The 17,750-nt window shown below is 62.0% G+C and overlaps 1 protein-coding gene across 2 annotated transcripts in view; it reads right to left on the minus strand.

Moving 5' to 3' along the window:
- The window catches only part of COL5A1 (collagen type V alpha 1 chain), a 138,839-nt gene that overhangs the window by 91,623 nt on the left and 29,466 nt on the right, over positions 1-17,750 (minus strand). For both annotated transcript variants that reach the window (XM_047699330.1, XM_047699329.1), the window contains exons 2-4: positions 11,527-11,694; positions 6,022-6,235; positions 4,626-4,788 (exon numbers count right to left, since the gene is read on the minus strand). In XM_047699330.1, the coding sequence (XP_047555286.1) occupies positions 4,626-4,788; positions 6,022-6,235; positions 11,527-11,694 (545 nt within the window). The remainder of the gene's footprint in view (positions 1-4,625; positions 4,789-6,021; positions 6,236-11,526; positions 11,695-17,750) is intronic.

Below are 17,750 nucleotides of genomic sequence, written 5' to 3' on the forward strand. Positions count from 1 at the left end.
GAGGCTGGCTCCTCCTGTTCCCAGCATGGGTCTAACTAGCCACACCAACAGGAGAAATTCCCCCCGGCTGGGAGGGGGGGTGGGGGGCAGGGCACACGGGCCTCTGAACCCACATCAACAGTGGGGATGCGGGGGGCACGGGGGCTTTCCGGGCAGGGCCCCAGAGCCTCGAGCCGCAGCCGATTCCCCACGTGCATCCCCCCCCCGGCGTGTGAACACGAGCTCAGGTTTGGCCCCAGCCCCACAAATGCACCACCTCCAGAGGACAGGAGAAGCACCCTCGGAACGCACCCGCAGTTCATCTCCACAGAGAAATCTGGGTCAGCACAACCCCCCCACGGGACGCTGACGGAAACAGACCAAGAAAACTGCTGCCTCCCAGCCCCAGAGGGAAGGACCCTCCGGCAGATGGTGCCCAGTGCCACAAAGCCCTGCAGGGAGCGTCCCGCAACTCCCCAGTCACGGCCCACATGCTCCGCTGGCCCTGGGTCCCCTGGTGCATCCCCGTGGCGGGTGACGGGATGGTCCCTGGAGGGGCCTGGGAGCTCAGAGACCCAGGCCTCCAACACCAAGCCCACAGCTCTCTCGCCTTCGAGACGCTGATGCCCGCAACCATGCGTGTGGACGGAGAGGGCTCTACGCTCCCCAGAGGGTCCCCGGCCGCCTCGAGGATGGCCCAGAAAGCCCAGCCCAGCAGAGGCCCGCTCTGGCCCCAGGCAAGCTGCATTCCAGGAAAGAACATGTCAGTGGAAAAGCCAGGCCTCTGGAAAACGGGAATCAGAGATGAGGTAAACCCCTTGTCTCTCCAAATGGAAGGCGGGTGGACAGCCGGAGGACCACCACTCGGGGGTGCTGCCGTCTTCTCCCGCCGGCACCCGGGGCTCCGGTGTGCAGTCCACTCAGTCTTGTAGCCCCTCGAGACGCCCGAGAGCTTAGAAGTGGGTCTGGCGCCCAGCCCAGAACGCCCGGGCCCCCCGTCCGCTGGGGTGGGCCTCCCTCTGTTCCCGACTCACCAGAGGTGGGGGTCCCCCCGACACAGAGGCCCTCCCCGACCCCGGCCAAGCCCCACCCTCCAGACCCCTCTATCTGGAACACCCACTGGCTCTAGGCCCCGCTGAGGAGCAAAGGGTGGGGAGAGGCGCCGGTGCCCCCGTCCAGCTGGTGTTTCCGGGCCCTTCTGGGGACAGTGCTTGGCAGGCCAGGCACAGAAGTCCAGCTCTGGCTGCCAGTGAGCCTGCAAACAGCCTGTGCTGGCTCCTTCTGGAAGGTTCTGGGGCTTCACCGACCCCACAGGTCAGGGCACTCTGATGTCCTGGGGGCCCGTGTGGGGCCCAGAGAACAAGCAGTCCCTGGCATCATTGGGACCACCTGGGATTGGCTCCAGCTGGGGAAGGTTGTGACCCAGTTCCTGAGGTCCCGGTGGCATGGGTCAAGGGGACAGAAGCACGGGCTGCTAGGAGTGTGGCGCCTGCCACGCAACGTGACACCAGAGCAGACCGTCAGGCTCTCAGCAGCAAGAGGTCTGGGGACCTACCCAGCTCCCCTATGGGCTTCCAGGCGACCTTCTCTGGGTTCTTCTACCTCTCTGGTGCCAGCGTCCCGGGAGTGGCGAGGGGTGACGGTAGGGCAGAGCACTTGGCAGGCGCCGTCACGGGCCCTGCTGGCCAGCGCTGCCCTGGCTGGCCTCCCCCCCAGCTCTACCACGGAAGGAAAACAACCACTTCTCAACTCCTGCCAGACACATTCACTTTCCCTGGCACTCTCGTCTGTGTTTCCAAAAACACAAAGCTCGTTCCTAAGCCCTGGAGGAAAACAAGCCTTTTTCCTACACGGGGAAGCCCACAGGACCCGTCCTCTTCTGAAGAATGGCTCTGACCTCCCTCATGGTGGGCCCTCAGCCCACGCAGCCCCCACGCCACCCGGGACCCTGGGACGAAGCCGCAGGACACGAAACACACAGCTCCCAATGATACCGTGGTCAACGGCGGCCCAGAGCAACCCCGCAAAACGCACTCTCCGCCTCAGAACCCACGGGCCGGGATCCACAGGGGAAGGAGCGAGGCAGTGGCCGCCAGCCAGCCTAAGCCCCTCCAGTTCACACCAGCCCAGCACTACGGACGGCCTGGCCAGGGGCCCCTGCCTGGGGCGGGGTGCGAGCACAATGGCTCCCAGCGCAAGCCCTGGGGACTGGGATGGCCACGTGCAGGCACAGGCCAGGGCAGGTCCCGGGAGGGCTAACCTCAGCTCAGGGGTGCATGCCCTTGGCCAGCCCTTCTGGGCCAGCCCCCTGCCTGCCCAGCTGGAGGCCCTGGTCTCGAAGGCAGGCATCCTGGCACTGAACTTGCAAGGTGAGTCTGTAGAAGTGGAGAGGAGGGACAGCTTATGAGCCCAAGCCGCCCCCTGGACACACGCCCATCAGTGATGTCCCTGCAGGTGAACGTGGACAAAGGGCCAGAGGGCCTCAGCTCTGACCGCCAAGGGTCTGGGGAAGTGTGCTTCTCTGGGGCCTGCGGGGGGTTGGGGCAGGCACTTTACCCAGATTCATCCACAGTGTAGGCCTCCTCCGCCCATTTCCCAGATGAAGTCATTGGGCTTGGAGGGGTTTGGCAATGGGCTGCCGGTTATCAGCTGGAAAGGAAATGGATGAGGCCCAAGGCCCATGGGACCTTTGCCTGTACCTTCCTCCTGGGGCGGCTTCAGAAGGGACCCAACGGTCCCATCCCCTGTCCAGCAGGACAGAACCGTCAGCAGCTCACACCAGGGCTGGGAGACCGGGGACTGCCAACCTGCACAGCCAGGCCGAGGGTCTGCCCCTGGGGGGAAGGGTTCCCCGGAGCTGCGAGCCCCATGGCAGGCTCTTGCCCTGGACGGCACTTTACCTGGGACAAAGGGCCTCTGTGGGGCCCCGTGCACCCCAGGAAAATCCCCAGTGCCCCAATAAGCTCTCTAGAGTTCAGTAAAGCCCTGTCTGGACACAGCAGTCAGCACGGGACTCTGTGTATGCCCGTGGGGATGGGCGCCCCCACCAAAGTCACCACCAATCCTTCCAGCTCACCAGGCCCTTGCAGAGCTGTGGGACAAAGTGGCTTTTGATGAGGGGAAGACATCCTTCCGGGGGAAGAACGCAGCTGCTGCAGAAGTCGTTTTCAACGGAGCCGCCCCCCCTTCCCCATTGTGAAGAATGGGGAAAAGCCAAGTGCCCGGCACGGGGAGGGCCATTATTTGAAATCCGGCAGAAAATACAAGACTTAAGTCACTTCTGTTTCAAAAGAAATAAAGACTCTTCCTCCCTCGCCGTGAGAGCCAGGCTGGCTGGGCATCAAGGGCCGCCGTGCCCAGCTCAGTGGCTGCTCTGGGAGGAGAAAGGCCAGACGGAACGCTCCGGGGGCCACTGGGCCACTGGTCTTTGCTGCGAAAGTCAGGTCACATTTTCCAACGTGAGCAAGTCCAGCCGCCAGGAAAGTCCGCGTCTGGGAAAACATTGCCGGCAGAACACGAACACCTCGCCGGCCACGAGGCCTCCCATGCCTGGCAGCCGCTCAGGCCAGCCGTTCCGAGCACATTCCCAACCTGCCGTTTCGATCCAAGGCCGGCCCGGCCCCAGCCGCACCGGGAGGCCCGCACGGCCTCACACACGCACCCCCGGCTCAACATAGCCGCTGGCCCAAGCTGCAGACAAGGACCCCAGGTCTTGGACGGGCTAGGCGGCCCAGCCAGGTTCCCCCCATAGGATTTGGGCCCTGAGCTCTCCCAGGGCTCCCCCACAGGTGTGCAGTTCTAGTGTTGGGTGCTCCCAGGAAAGCAGCTCCTTCTGGCTCGGCCAGCATATCGAGGTCTGGTGTCACCTCACCCCAGCCAGAGGGGCCACTGGTCACCTGAAGTGCCTTCTAGAATGCAGATCCCAGGGCCCTGCCACAGGGCTGGGGCCCTGGCTCCTCAGGAGGCAAAGCCTAAGCATCTGGACATGGGAGAGTCCTCAGGGAACACCAGAGTGCTCCCCCAGGGCTTCTGGAAACTGCTGGCCCCAGCAGAGGTGACCTGCTTCTGCAGTACAGGGCTCTCTGACACTGTCTTATAGTGAACTCCAGTCTTCAGAGGAGGGAAATGCAGGACTCTGCTTGGGCCCCGTCCCCGTCCCTGAGGAAACCCGGCTCCAGGCAGCAGACGGGCACTGCCAAGGGACAGCACCTCTGAAGGATGGTGGCATGTGCCTTCCTGCAGCACAAGCACCTGGCCCGGCACTGGCCTCCGGTCCCCACAGCCGTAGCTGCCCCCTTCCCAAGTCAACCCTCAGATACCAGATGGTAGGAGTCCACGTCTATCCGCAAACCCCAGGCCATACTCACCAAAGCCCGTGCCCTTCCCAAGCTTGTCCCCAGGCCCCTTGGGCAAGGGTGGACACAGCTGTCCCCACAAAGCCTCTCCATTCCCACAGGCCACAAAGAGCCCTCGGGATTGCAGCAGAGGCCGCAGCCAACAGAAACCACGGCCACGTCAGAATGCCAGCTGTCCCCACGTCTGTCTCCTGACAGGCTGCCAACAGCAGCCACGGTGGCCGTAGGCAGGAGTGACCCCTTGCCGGCTCTGGTCCCAGGTGACCGTGGGACAGCCTCCCCTCCTCTTACCTCAAAGACTTCCTCATCCAGGATCCGGGTCCCAAACACGATGATGCCATTGACATCTATCATGGGATGGTCACTGCGGGCCAGGTGTTTGGTGGTCTTCTTTTTACAATCCAAGATCAAGGTGACATTTTTCTTGTGGACGCTGAGGGCAATTCTGTGCCACCTGCAAAGAAACAGCCCGGGTGGGTGACGGGGGCCTGGGTCACAGGTCTCCAACCCAAGGGACACCACAACAGTCACGATGGGGCTGGGCAGCTCTGAGCCCAACCTCTGCCATCAGACCGGGTTGCCCAAGGGCCGGCAGATGCCATGGTCCAGCCTCATGTGAACCTGAACCCCACAGCAAACTGCTGGGGGGCTGCTGGGGAAGACGGGATTTGCTGGAAAGTGGCAGGAAGGAGGGATCGCTGTGGAGCTGTCAGTGAGAAACACGGGAAGCACACCCTGAGGGGCTTCTAAGATCAGGCACATGGTGCGTTAGCCACGGAGGAGCTGACTTTCACACTACCAGGATTTCGGCATGCCCCAGATAGAGAATTCCACAAAGACCGGTCCTTTTTTTTTTTAAATCATTCACGCCCACATCTAATGTGGCTGCGTCCTGAAGGACATCGTGCATCGTTTACAGAAAACACGGTACGCATATACGCAACGGAACACTACTCCGGCGTCAGAAAGGACGAACTCTGCCGTCTACGACGACGTGCCTGGAGCTGGAGGGTGTTACGTTGAACAAAAGAAGTCAGAGAAAGACACCGTAGAACTTCACTCACTTGTGGAATTTAAGAAACAAAACAGGAGCCTAGCGGAAGGGAGGGAAAAATAAAACGAGACGACTTCAGAGAGGGAGACAAACCCTAAGAGACTCTTAATCACAGAAAACAAACTGAGGGTTGCTGGAGGGACGGGGTGGGAGGAGGGGGTGGCCAGGGGATGGACGTTAAGGACGACACATGACGTAACGAGAGCTGGGTGTCCGTCGCAACTGATGAACCACTGAACTCTAGCTCTGAAACTCATCATACGCTGTATGTTAATTAATTGAATTTAAATAAAAAAATAAAAGGATGTCGCACATCCTTTCTGGAAGGAGTTGGGCATAGCCACACCATCTTCAATGTCCCTTCGAGACTAGGAGGATAGCACTTGAGATATTCTAGTGCATCTGAAGGAGAAGGGGAGACCCAGGGGGACGTAAGGACCCCCCACGAAGACGCAGACGACAACCGGAGACCCGTCCTCTCTGCCCGGTGCCCGCCTGTGTGCACAGGGGCAGCTTCCTGCTGTTTTACCAAGGGCATCCTGCCACAGCTCCCTTGCCAGCCAGCAGGCTTTAGGCGGCCTGCGTGGACCCCCAGCAGGAGTCGGACTGGGTTGCTGCGTGGGGCTCACTTACTTGCCATCTGACAGGTTGATGCCCCTGAAGAGGGGGTAATCCTCCGGCCCTGGTTTCCCCGTGTGGTCCTCATAGAGGAAGACCGGAGAGCGGCCCATCTCCAGGCCGATCTGCTGGATGCCCTGCTCATTGTAGATGGAGACCAGGAAGGCCTGGCTGCCTTTCTTGGCTTTCACAGTGGTTAGAATGGAAAAATCCTCAGGAAATGAAGATGCTGTAACAGAAGACAGAGATCAAAAGGCAGTCAGGAGCCCCTAACTACACGCAGTCACAGCTCTACAGACAAACCGGCTTGGGGACCTTCCAACTTTTGATGAGTACAGTGGTGCATGGCCACCTGCTGCATACCCGTCCCTGGATCAAACTGTTCCTGCAGCCCTTCCCTATCACCACATGACCAAGCCTACCCTCTTGGAGGCTCAGTTCAAATGCAAACCTCATTGGTCCTTCCATCAGTGAGCCTTCAATATATCTCCTCGGTACCTGTACCTCAATACATCTGTGTATAAATCCTGACTAGAACCTCCTAGAATGTCAGCTCCCTCTGGGCAGGGGCTGTTTCAGATGCGTCTTCATACCCTCCATAGTGCCTAAGGCTATACCTAGCAGATTGTGTCTCCTTGACTGCCCTCAGGAGGAGGGTAGGGACGGGGGTGGGGGGGGGACGGAAGGGAGGCCAGGGGCAGGGACCACATCTCCTGGCTAATACGCAAAAGAGAAGATAAGTAGAAAGAAATGGGAAGACTTGAACCCAAATTTTAAAAAGGAAGAAAAACAGTGAATCCCTTATGTTAATGGCAGGGAATGCTCTTTACGATTCAGGACAGAAACACCACGAGGTCATCAACGGCCAGGCCCACGCCAGCCCACCGAGGGGAGCACGGGCCGGCTCCACACGCCCCAGATCTCCCCACAGACACGCGCCCTTCCCCGGGCCACGGCAGGAACTCTCGGCGCCTCCTCCCCATCGATGCCGCCGGTGGAAGAGCAGCTCTGCCGCGGGCCCGGGGCACAGAGTGAGTGTGGCTGGTCCCCGGAGCCACCAGGAAACACTCCGCTGAAGCGGCCAGAAGGCGTCGGCACGGGCACCCTCGCGGAAGAAGGGCTCTGACCTGGCTTATGGGCCTGGATAAGGAGCAACCCTGTTGTCAGACCCAGTGTGACAAGTTCGCGCAGCTGGCCCCGAGGCCTGTGGGGCTACAAGGCTTGGGTCAGTGCCGCTCCCTGAGACGCTATCCGTGAGCGCCCTCTGCTGACGATGCCCGTGCGGCCGGGCAGGGCCTCTGCTTCTGCTCAAGGGAGCAGAGAGTGGCAGGGTGCCATGTCGGGGACAAGGGGACCTTCAGGGCACCAGGCCCAGGGTGGGGAGGGGTACGGCCTGGCTGTGGCTTCCGTGACCTCTGCAGGACCCAGGGTGGGGAGATGTTGCCAGGGCGAGCCAAGGGCAAGAGAGGCCAAGGCTGCTTCTATCAGGGAAACCAACGGGCCCCCAAAGTCCAACTCAAAGACTCGCGTGAGGTCCCAGGCAGACACAGAAGGCAGCTGAGAGGTCCGCCCCACGGGCCCCACACCCCCAGCTAAGGTGCCATGGGGGGATGGAGGCCCAAGGCCCCCAGCCCCAGGGGTCAGGCTAGGGTCTCCCTCCCCAAAGGGGACATCTCAGGTCCCTTCCCCAGTGCGAGGTGATGCTGGGCAGCACGGCCATCCGTCCCAGGACAGGCCGAGTCAGGCCCCCCCTTCTGTACAGACAGGAAGCCTTTGGGAAGAGGTGTGCTGAGGTCGCCAGGGTCACAGAGCCCTCGGCTCCATGCTGTCCCTCCACACGTGGGACGTGAGGGGAGTCAGAGCCACCACCTCAGCCCTACCTCCCACCCCGGGGGAGCAGCATCCACTGAGCAGGCCAGGAGAACCCCCACTGCAAGACCAGGGTCAAGACCTCGGGGCCCTGTTGGGTTCCTGGGGGTGGACAAGCACCAAGGGGCTGGGGTCATTTAACCCAAGCTCGGAGCCACTGTCCATGTCCAGAGTGGCACAGGTATGGTCCCTCCCTCACATCTCAAGGGTCATCTGCCCCATCCCCAGCCCAAGATGACTCCGTGCCATATACAGCTGTCGATCCGCCTGAAATACAGAGAAGATCAGGGAACAACAGCACAGCCCGGGGACGGCCAAGGCCCTGACCCCCAACTCGTGAGGACACTGTGTCCCAGTGTTTACACCCCCGTGCGAGCAGATCTGGGCTCAGAGAGCCTGAGAGGATAACTTATGCCTGACATGAATCTCCCTGCTGGTGACATACAACAGCTTTATTGTCACCGGAGATGGTCTATTCCAGGCGTGGTGTGGGCGGGACGCGGACACGCCCATGACCCGCGCTGTCTGGCCATTAGGGGGACAGCGTCTGGGTCCCACCCTTCCCACTAGATTTCTCAGAGTCACAGGGGAGAGGCCCAATTACTTCCTGAGGTCATTTCCTGTTCCCTCCGCTGAGGCCCAAGGGCACTGGGGCCATTTGGGTATACAGCAGGAACTTAATAAAGGCATCACTATTAAACTGAATCCTACTAAGTGAACAGCTCCCGGACAGGACGTTCTGCTGGACGGGAGCTAATCTGGAGCCCTAGGCTCCCCTGGAGGGAAGGTCTGGGGCAAAGGCCAAAGGGGGTGGGGGGATACTGTTACATCCCAGCCCTGTTTCAGATCCTGAACATGAAGGGAGGCTCATGGCCCCGAGCTTACCAGACAGAGGACAACTGGAGAGAGGACCCCAATCCAAGGCACGAGAATGTAGGAGGGGCTGGGGTCACGGGGAAGCTCACTGTGTCCTGGGGTCCCGGAAGTCAGGGCAGCCCATTGGGACACACGGCCTCCTGTATTCACGGAGAATCTCCGATGGCTTCTTCTAGGGTCTTGGGCCTATCTTCTACTGATGTCCCCTCGCAGGCAGACAGTGGTGAGTCCCCGACCCCCAGGAAAGCAGGGTCACCCTCTCCAGCTTGCCCCCCAAAGCGTCCCAGTTCTGGGCTCTGCCTTGTCCTTATAGCCTGTTAGGGCCACCCAGGGCCAAATGTTGGGAAAGGCCCATGCTGAGAGTCGCACTACGGGGTCCCACTGACCGCAGGACCTGGACCACTGGGTGTAAGCGAGACAAGGAAGGTCCCTCAGAATCAGGGAGGACACATCCCTGTGCAGACATCACCTAAATGGAAGGAGGGTGGCCCCACAGCCGGGCCTTCACTGTGCCACCCTGACCCCCTGGCCCAGGGAGCCTGGGACCGCAGACGTTCGTGCAGAGCCGCCCAATAGGTAAACGGGCATGGTGGGCGCCACGGGCTCACCCACGACAGGCACAGGCTGGGGGAAGAACACGTCCCCACAAAGCTCGGCCTTGGCCATAGAGCACTGCTTCGTGAGCCCGTGAAGGGGCCCTGTGTCCTCGGAGTAGCTGGGCAACTCCGAGGTCTTCTCATCACAGCCACGAGTCAGCCGGACAGGACGTCCTTTGCTCTAAGACTCGTTTAAATGCGTTCACACTCAACTCAGGCTGCCTGACCACCGGCTTGGCCCGCAGACACAGGCGTCCAAAATGCAGCCACACTGCCCCCTGACCGGGGAGATGGGCCTCCCAGGGAAAAGGTCAGCCAGTGTCCAAGAGAGAAGGGACAGAAGCCATGTGTCCCCTCACACCTGAGGCCACAGGCACATGACACTGGCCTGGATGAACGTCCCGTGGCCGCTTTCAAGGACTCCATACTTTGGGATTTGGAGAAGGGAACCCACCCCACCCCCCGAAATTCCTACTCAAATCAGCCCAAGGCCACCTCCAGCTTCATTTGGCCTTGATGAGATGCTGCCTCTGCCCAGTCCTGTTCTGCTCCCCACGCTGATCGTGACCAGAAGACCCTGTCAGAGCGTTTACTCTCTGTCTCATCAAGTCACGAATTCAAGAGCTTAGGGAAAACTCAGGCTGAGAGACTGTACCTGTCTTACAGGTGAGGGACGCACACCCATCTCCCGTCACCCCCCCCTTCCCCGGGATCCATGCAGTGTCCAAAGGGCGGGACACACTCTCAGCCTGAGCGGGGCGTCGGGGACCAGACTGACAGCAGATCCATCCCGGGCAGGACGCCTGGCTTCCCAGGCCTGGCAGGGGGACAGCGTCGTGCATGCCCCACACAGCCACCAGGGCCTGGGGCAGTCACCCCCTGGGGCCCTTCCCCGGTGCCCCTCCGTCTCTCTAGGATGGGGGAATGCGGGGACAAGGGGGATGCGGGGCGGAGATGAGAGCAAGCACCCGGTGGGTGGTTCTAGAAGACAGGCTCAGCCCCAAAACGGAGGTAGAGCTCTGGGGAGATGTGGAACGGCGGCCCGACAGCAGGGGGCCCAACAGTGACCTCGTCTGAAGCCCAGGGCAGCCGGGCACGCAGAGGTGGGCTCCCGGGAGGCCTGGAGGGGACCCGGCACCCCAACTGACCTCATCTACGCGAAGTGACCTTTGTGAAAAGGGCCGACCCAGCCTCTCTTGGGGACGGACTCTTGAGGGCCCCGTGGGTCAAAGCCGGGCTGAGGGCAAGGGGCATCAGAAGCAAGCACAGAGCCCCTGAAAGAGCACGGCCTTCGGGACCCCGTGGGGGATGCGGGAGCACAGAGACACCACGACTTGTCCACGGGCTGCCCAACGTTGGGGTCACAGCCAGGTCACCAAAAAGTAAAGCAGAGTCCTACCCTAATGACAGTGTATTACAGCCATGGAGCGGCTGCCTGCCCGGGGCGCGAGGGGCGTACCTGCCTGCCCCCCCCTTTCTGACCGGAATCAGAACGACCTCATTTAAGCGGGGGCTGGGGGCTCGGTCATGGATCATGGGCTGTTAACCCACGTCCAGATAAGCCCCGAGGGTTTAGCTGACCCTGGGGTGGCGTGTTGTCGGGGGTGGTTATCCCATAGCGTCCACAGCCCGGCCAGAGGGACAACTAGGACGGCCCATGTCAGCAGCCAACATCGCCTCCTGCCCGGGAACAGAATTCAGGGCAGCGATCCGGCACCAGCAGCTGCTTCTAAGAAGCCGGCACCCTCTGGCTGCGGCCCTGACACTCCCATCCTGGCTCTTCAAGTCACTGTCCCCAGATGACGTTCTGCGCCGGCGCGCGTCCCTTCCCATGACCCTGGGTCTCTCTCACCCTCGCCACGTCACGGGAGAACCAGAGGTCACTCTTTCGCACGTGGAGTCGTGGCAGCCTGTCTGCGGCAAGAGAGACACCTGCTTGGAAGGGCAAGGGGAGGCCGCCCGGGCTGTTTCATGAGAACGAGACCACAGCGGCCCCGGAGAAGGGCTTCCTGGAAAGCCAAGTGTGCTTCTCCCGCCACACAGGCACCCTGCCCTACGCCCGGGCTGGAGGTGGGCGGGCGCAGCCATACCTGTCCCCACACGTGCCCGTCCCCACCCCAGCCCCGCACCTGGAACACAGGCTCCGGCCCTCCTCCCGGAACACACACGCGTCTCTTACCAGGGTACAGCTGCTTGGTGGGTGCACTGAGCTGGGCATCCTTCGTGACTCTGTAAGCGACATCTGGACCTTTGGAAGATCTCCGCGTGGCACAGAAGCCTGTTGTCTTGGTTATGCCATCAGGCAAGTTGTGGAAATCGAGGACCTTCAGGAGATCTGCCGGCTGAGCTGAAAGGGCAAAGGGAAGGCGGGGTTAGCCGCAGGGGGAGGAGCAGCAGGCGCACAGGGCTGAGGGCAATGGGAACCAGCTCCAAACCTACTGAGAAACTGGTGGGGGGGGGATCGGGGGTGCAGGGTGGCCGCTCTGAGAAGAGCACACGTGCGCGTCCCCAGAACGCTGCTCCCGGACCAGCTCCCACCGCAGCCACGCGCCAGGAGCGAACCAACACTCGCTCACCGCGCCCCTGCAGCCTCCCCTCCCCAGGTTTGCGACTTGGCTCCTCTGCCCTGTCACCCCCACAGGCAGGTGCTGGAGGGACCCAGACACCCTTTCCCAGCCCCTGTGGGAAGCCATCCAGACGCAAGCCTTCAGGCTGGACGGACGCCCCTGCTGACGGGGCGGCTGCGGAGGGAGGGAGGTCTTCCGGAGCGAGGCACTGGCAGCTCGCGGGTTCTGCCCTGCAGCCTGGGGGTCAGCATGTCCAGTTGACCAGGACGAGAACCACAGAGACCGCTGGCACATTTTAGCCACCACAGTCACCCGATTAAAATGTGATTCTCCCATCACTGTTCACAGCAAGAGCCAAATTCCATTTCCCCCAGAAGACCTATGCCTAGGCAAAACAGTCGGAACCAAGGCCAAGGGAGGAGGGGATCCGTGCATCCCTTCCAGAAAGTTCTGGATCCTCCATCGGGGGCTCCTCAGAGAAGGGCTGCAGAGCCCGAGGGCGTTCCCACGGGAGCCAGGGCACGTCCTCTAGCAAGAGCCGGCCCCCCTGTGCTCACATCAGGAAGAGCAGGAACCTCTAGGCTCTGAGGACCACAGCCGGGATCCACACACGTGCCCCAAACAGGAGATCTCACGGGGAGCACCAGCTCCCATTACTACAAACAAGAGGCCCCAGGAGTCCGGGCCGAGGAAATTAACTTGGAGTGGGACTGTTAGGCTGCGTAAGCAGCAGGTGCGGCCCTGGGTTTCAGGGAGCCCAGGGGCCAGCACCCACCTGCCTGCAGGGTGGATGTGGGGGTGGGGACTGGCTCTGCCCCTGCCGAGGGGCCACTGAGCCCCACCGGGCCAATCAGGGCACAGCACCTCCGGTCTGGAGAGAATGCAAAGGGCTGGACTAAACTCCCTGCTGGGTCTTTCCCTCGGGCAGGAGGAGTCCTCCCGGCTCTGGGGCCCCACCCACGGACTGTGAATTAGGAGCTGCAGGCCGCCCTCTCCTGGGAGGAAGAGACAGACTCCTGCCACACGGCTTAAGCCCCTGGATCAAGCCATGCCTGAAGGGGGTCCATCTACATTAGCCAGCAAGTTTGTCCTTACATTTAGGGTGACTTGGGTGAGTAGAATCAGCCCCCACTGCTGGTATGACCGTGAGGCTGACGCAGAGCCCCCAGATGGGTGACCATGTACATGCCCGAGACTCCCTCAAGAGCAAAGCCCACTTTTCTAACAGTGGGGGAGGATTTGGAGGGGAGAAAAGAACCCGTCCCCCAGCATCGGTTTCCCCTTCTCCGGTCCTAGGAATCCCACAGCCAGTAGTTGTCCCTGGAGCTCAGGATAACCAGGGGGGGGGGGGGGTAGAGATCCGAAGCCTGTGCCCACTCACTGCTCATTCAGCAAGACCCTAGCAGAGGCCCCTCACCTGGGAGGGCAGGCCTGGAGCTGGGCCAGGCCATGGCACCCAGGGCTAATGTAGATGGACCCTCTTCAGGCATGGCTTGATCCAGTAGGTGGTGACCTGGCAGGTGCAGACGGCCCCCTTTGGGTCCCCCTCCCCACACGGCGACGCACTAGGATGGGAGAACGGCAGCCTGGGCCGGGCCCTGAGAACACCGTGCTCCCCAGACCCCAAAATTCTGCCCCCAGCAATGTCATTTCCACCACCCAGCTCAGCTGCATACCTGTCACTGTAACCAAGGACACATGGGGGTGGGTGGGGACCCTTAAGGAAGGGACAGCATGGGACCCAGGACACTCCCAGTCCAGACTGACCCCCACTCATGCACAGCGTCATGGCCACTTGTGGCCTCTGTGATTTTCCGGGTTGGCTCTCAGCTCCTACCCGGGGCCTGGCCAGCACATGGTGTAGTCAGCCCCTCCACACATGGTGGGGGTACATCTGAAGCACTCGGCACCAGGCCCCCCCACACCGGGTCCCCTGCAGCCCTGGCCGAAGCCCGTCACCTGACATCAGGCACAGGTGCCAGCAGAGCCCAGGCCCGGGCTCGGGCCATGGGAAGAGACAGGCCATGCCAGCTGCCGGCTCACCGGCCGCAGTGACACGGCCCCAAGCTCTGGCTCATCTCTGAGATTCCGTTCCAAGGCGGGCAGTGGCCAGGGGAGGGATCAAAGATCCCAGCTGGGGCTCCTCAGGCTCTCACCCCACTAGCTGGTGATGCTCTTCCCAGATGGGCAGCCTGCAAACCTGTTTTCTCACTTGCTGACCGGAGAGCTGTTTTCCAGAAGCCTCCGGGACATGTTTATGGGTCTCTGCTAAACAAGTTGAAAAGGCCGCCAGACCGTTCAGGCCTAACGCCACCCCTCCAGCCGGCCAGGGGCTCCTGGTGCCAGAGCTAAAAAAATACTTCGAAGTTGTATAAAAGGTGTGGGAAGGGCCTGGGAGGCATCCGGAAGGACAGGGCTTTCGTGGACTTTCCTTCCCGTTGACACAGGAGCCTGCCCTTCAGAAGGGCAGTTTCCTAGGAAACCTGAGCCCTTGCTGCCTCTATCAGGATGAGAAGGGCCCTGGGGAGCAACACCGGCTCTGGGGACAGGTGTGCCTGGGTTTGAGCCCCATGTCACCCCAACCGGGAGAAGGTCTTGAGGTCATCCCCTCGCTGAGGCCAGAGACACGGGCTCCAGCAGCAAAGGCTGCCCTGGGCACATTTTCTGGACAAGCAGCAAGCCGTCCCTGCTCCTCCCTCTGTGACGGCCTGGCGGGCATCAACTCTGCGTGTCCCCACCGCCCAGTAGGGACAGAGTGGGGAACTGAAGCCCCTGCCCAGGGCCCACTTAGGTGCCTGAGGCCACAATGTGCAAAGCAGGCCCCGCCCGGTGAGACCTCTCCCTGCTCACCGCCCCCGCCCGGGGCCACCGTGTGCTGGGATGCAGGGACTGACCTACTGGCGAGCAGGTATAGATGAGAACGGCCCAGGGCAGGAGGCACAGGCCCCAGAGACACATTTTACCACTGACGGGAACATGGCCAGGGGCCACGCATCCACCATCCCTACTAGGACAATCTCTGCCACCCCCAGAAGCGCACTCCGCGACCCCCAGTCAGCTGCCTGGTGCCTCTCTGGCCCGGACGGCAGGGCTCCACGCTGCCAGGGGCCACTGCCCCCATTTCACGGCTGCAGGACGTGAGGCACCAAGGTAGCCCCCGGCCGTGACTCCAGGGCCTTCGGGGCCGACCACCAGCAGCTCACACCGTCACCAGGCCAGCGAGGCTCAAGGGCGCGGCACAGAGCCCCGCCTTCCCCACAGGGCAGCTGCGCGGAGCCGCCTCGGGCTTCAAGTCCTCACCTTCTCATTTTCTCATTGTTTTTGCTTTTCTTTAAATAAGCCCCGTGTGTTTCGAATCCTCGTCTCGGGCAAACAGCAGGATGGCTTCCTGGGCCTCCAGGGCTCAGGGAGCAGGCCGGGGGTTATCAGAACCTGTTCTCCGGGCCTGCAACCGGAACGTGCCTTCGGATGCCACCAGGCCACTCATGACCAGAGCCCCAGTGGGAGGGGACTTATCCTCCATCCCCGAGTCCTGGGGCCCCTAAGCCCGAGCTCACCACTCCTCTGCCATCAGGGTGTCCTCATCAGGGCCGTCCCATCCACCTGCCCAATCTCCAGGACCCTGGGTCCCTTCTCAGGTCCCAGGCTTCCACCAGAGCCCAGGCCCAGGTGGGATGAGTAGGGGCATCCCAGCACCTCCCTCTCATCAGATGACCCTCCGCACTGTCCCCCACAGTGATGGGCTCCATCAGCCCCCGGGCTTGGAGATCCCTGGGGATAGGTGCGGGTCTGGGCTGGTCCCTCTTCATCCCATGGTCACCTGCACAGCCCCCGTCTGCACCCCTGCCCTCCCTGGGACAGGAAAGCCGTGGCCCTCCCATGACACAGGCTCAGAAGACTCTAGACCCCGGGTTCCCGGCAGGGCTGCTGGGAGGCGAGAGGTACGCAGGCGGCCTCCCCAGCACCTAGCAGGAACGATGCTGGCCCCACGCTGTGGGGACTCAGTCCCTGTGCTGGGAGGCCCAGGCCTCCCCGACCCCAGAACTCCACGGCTCGCCCTGCAAAGGCCACAGCCCAGAATTGCCAGCAGCGAGCCCTCCCGGCAGAGACTGGGGCCAAACTCCGCAGAGCATCTGCGGGGACCTGCGTGACCTCGTGGGATGAGCCCAGAGGTGGGGGAGGGAGGGGAGGAGGGGGTTCTGCACACTGCAGAGTCAACATCGTCCACATCAAAAGGAAACGTAGGAGCTCCCTCAAGGACCACCTTCAAAATCCTCAGAACCGTCTAAGTTTAGAGCTAGAAGGAACCATAGACACCACAGGCCGAGGGCCCTTTATCTGGAAACGGGCAGGTGTGGAGAAGGGGAACGACCATCCCGAAATCGCAGAGCGGGCTGGCGCACGGCGGGGATGACAGGCGACGCGCGGTACCAACGACGGGTTCCCCAAAGCACAGCATGTTCGCCTCCAACCTCGTGCAGTGACCCCCCTGCTGCCGCAGCTGCGTCCTTCCATGAGGGGAGCTGACACCCGGTGTCCTGTCCCTCTGCTCTCCGGGCCGTGGATCTCATCAGGACCCGCCGTCCCAGCGCCGGCTGGTGTGTATGACACCTGCCCTGAGCACTGCCCTGCGCGCCGGTGCAGAACCACGCGGCCACCCTTGGAAACGCACCTGCCCTTGCTCCGTCCCCGCGAGTTCCCTCCTCCGCTTCCAGAAAGGACACGAGCTAGGGTCCCCCAGCCCCCCGCGCGGCCCCGTCAAGGCGGCCCGGCCCACCCGGTGGAAAAAAACAAAGAAGCCCTTGGAGGCTGAGACTGAAGTTCCTCTTCAGTTACCAAACTACGGAAACAAAGCAGAAGGGCAGGGGCTGGCCCGTGTGCTGAGGGCCTGGACAGGCCGCCTCCAAGGCCTTCCCCTCCCCCACCCCGGGACTGTCACCACAGGGAAGGCCAGGCTCGCTGCCACGCTGGGAACACGGGTCCCTGAACACCCTTCGGTGGCTCCCATCACCGAGCTCTCACTCCTCAGCCAACATCAACACCAGGGCCCAGGCCTGCCCGAAAGGCCCAGCTCTCACTGGCTGCCACCCTACCAAAGGCCACGGCATTACACGGCATTACCACCATGGTCCCTGAGAACGGAGTCCTGGGCTTGTGCAGTGCACAGCATGACCACCCTGCTCAAGCCTCCAGGGCTCCACTCCCCACATGGCCTCAGCACCCCTTGACCCCACTCAGGCACTTTTGTGGCTAGAGGGGGCTGGATTCGAGCCTGGCTCTGCCCACCCTGCCCTGTGGGCCATGGAACGCCCCATGCAGGAAGGGACACGAGGGCCTGCCTGGCCAGGAGCCCACAGCTGGCAGGGGCTTGCTGTCCCCACTCCTCCAGCTGGGACTCCACCGGCCTTCTCTACAGCATCCCTGACCACCTGTCAGTCTCTGTCTCCCACGGGGGCGAGCCGGGCATGGGGCCCGAGGAGCTCCACATCGCGATGCCCGTCACTCACTTCTGGCCTGTTTTTCCGTTTCTAAGGGAGAGCTCGGGGCCTGCTAACACGGCCTCCTGGGGGAGATTTTCCGCTGAAGGAGGCAGCTTTCTTGTGTGATTGTTTGTACAAGTCACTTGTGCAGCATCTGCCTCCTGGATTAGACAGATGGCCAGACAGGTGACCCCCAAGGCCGCCTTCCCTCTGAGGGCCCTGGGGTTAGGGCTCTGCAGACATGACTCTGGTCCCAGCTCCTCCATCCAGCAGCGCCATGGCCCTAGAGAAAGTGGGTTCTAACCCTGAGCCTCCCTGCCACCTTCCGTGAAAGAGAAGGAACGCAGCGAGGGACA

The sequence above is a fragment of the Lutra lutra genome, chromosome 13 (assembly GCF_902655055.1).
Source record: "Lutra lutra chromosome 13, mLutLut1.2, whole genome shotgun sequence".
Taxonomy (NCBI): Eukaryota; Metazoa; Chordata; class Mammalia; order Carnivora; family Mustelidae; genus Lutra; species Lutra lutra.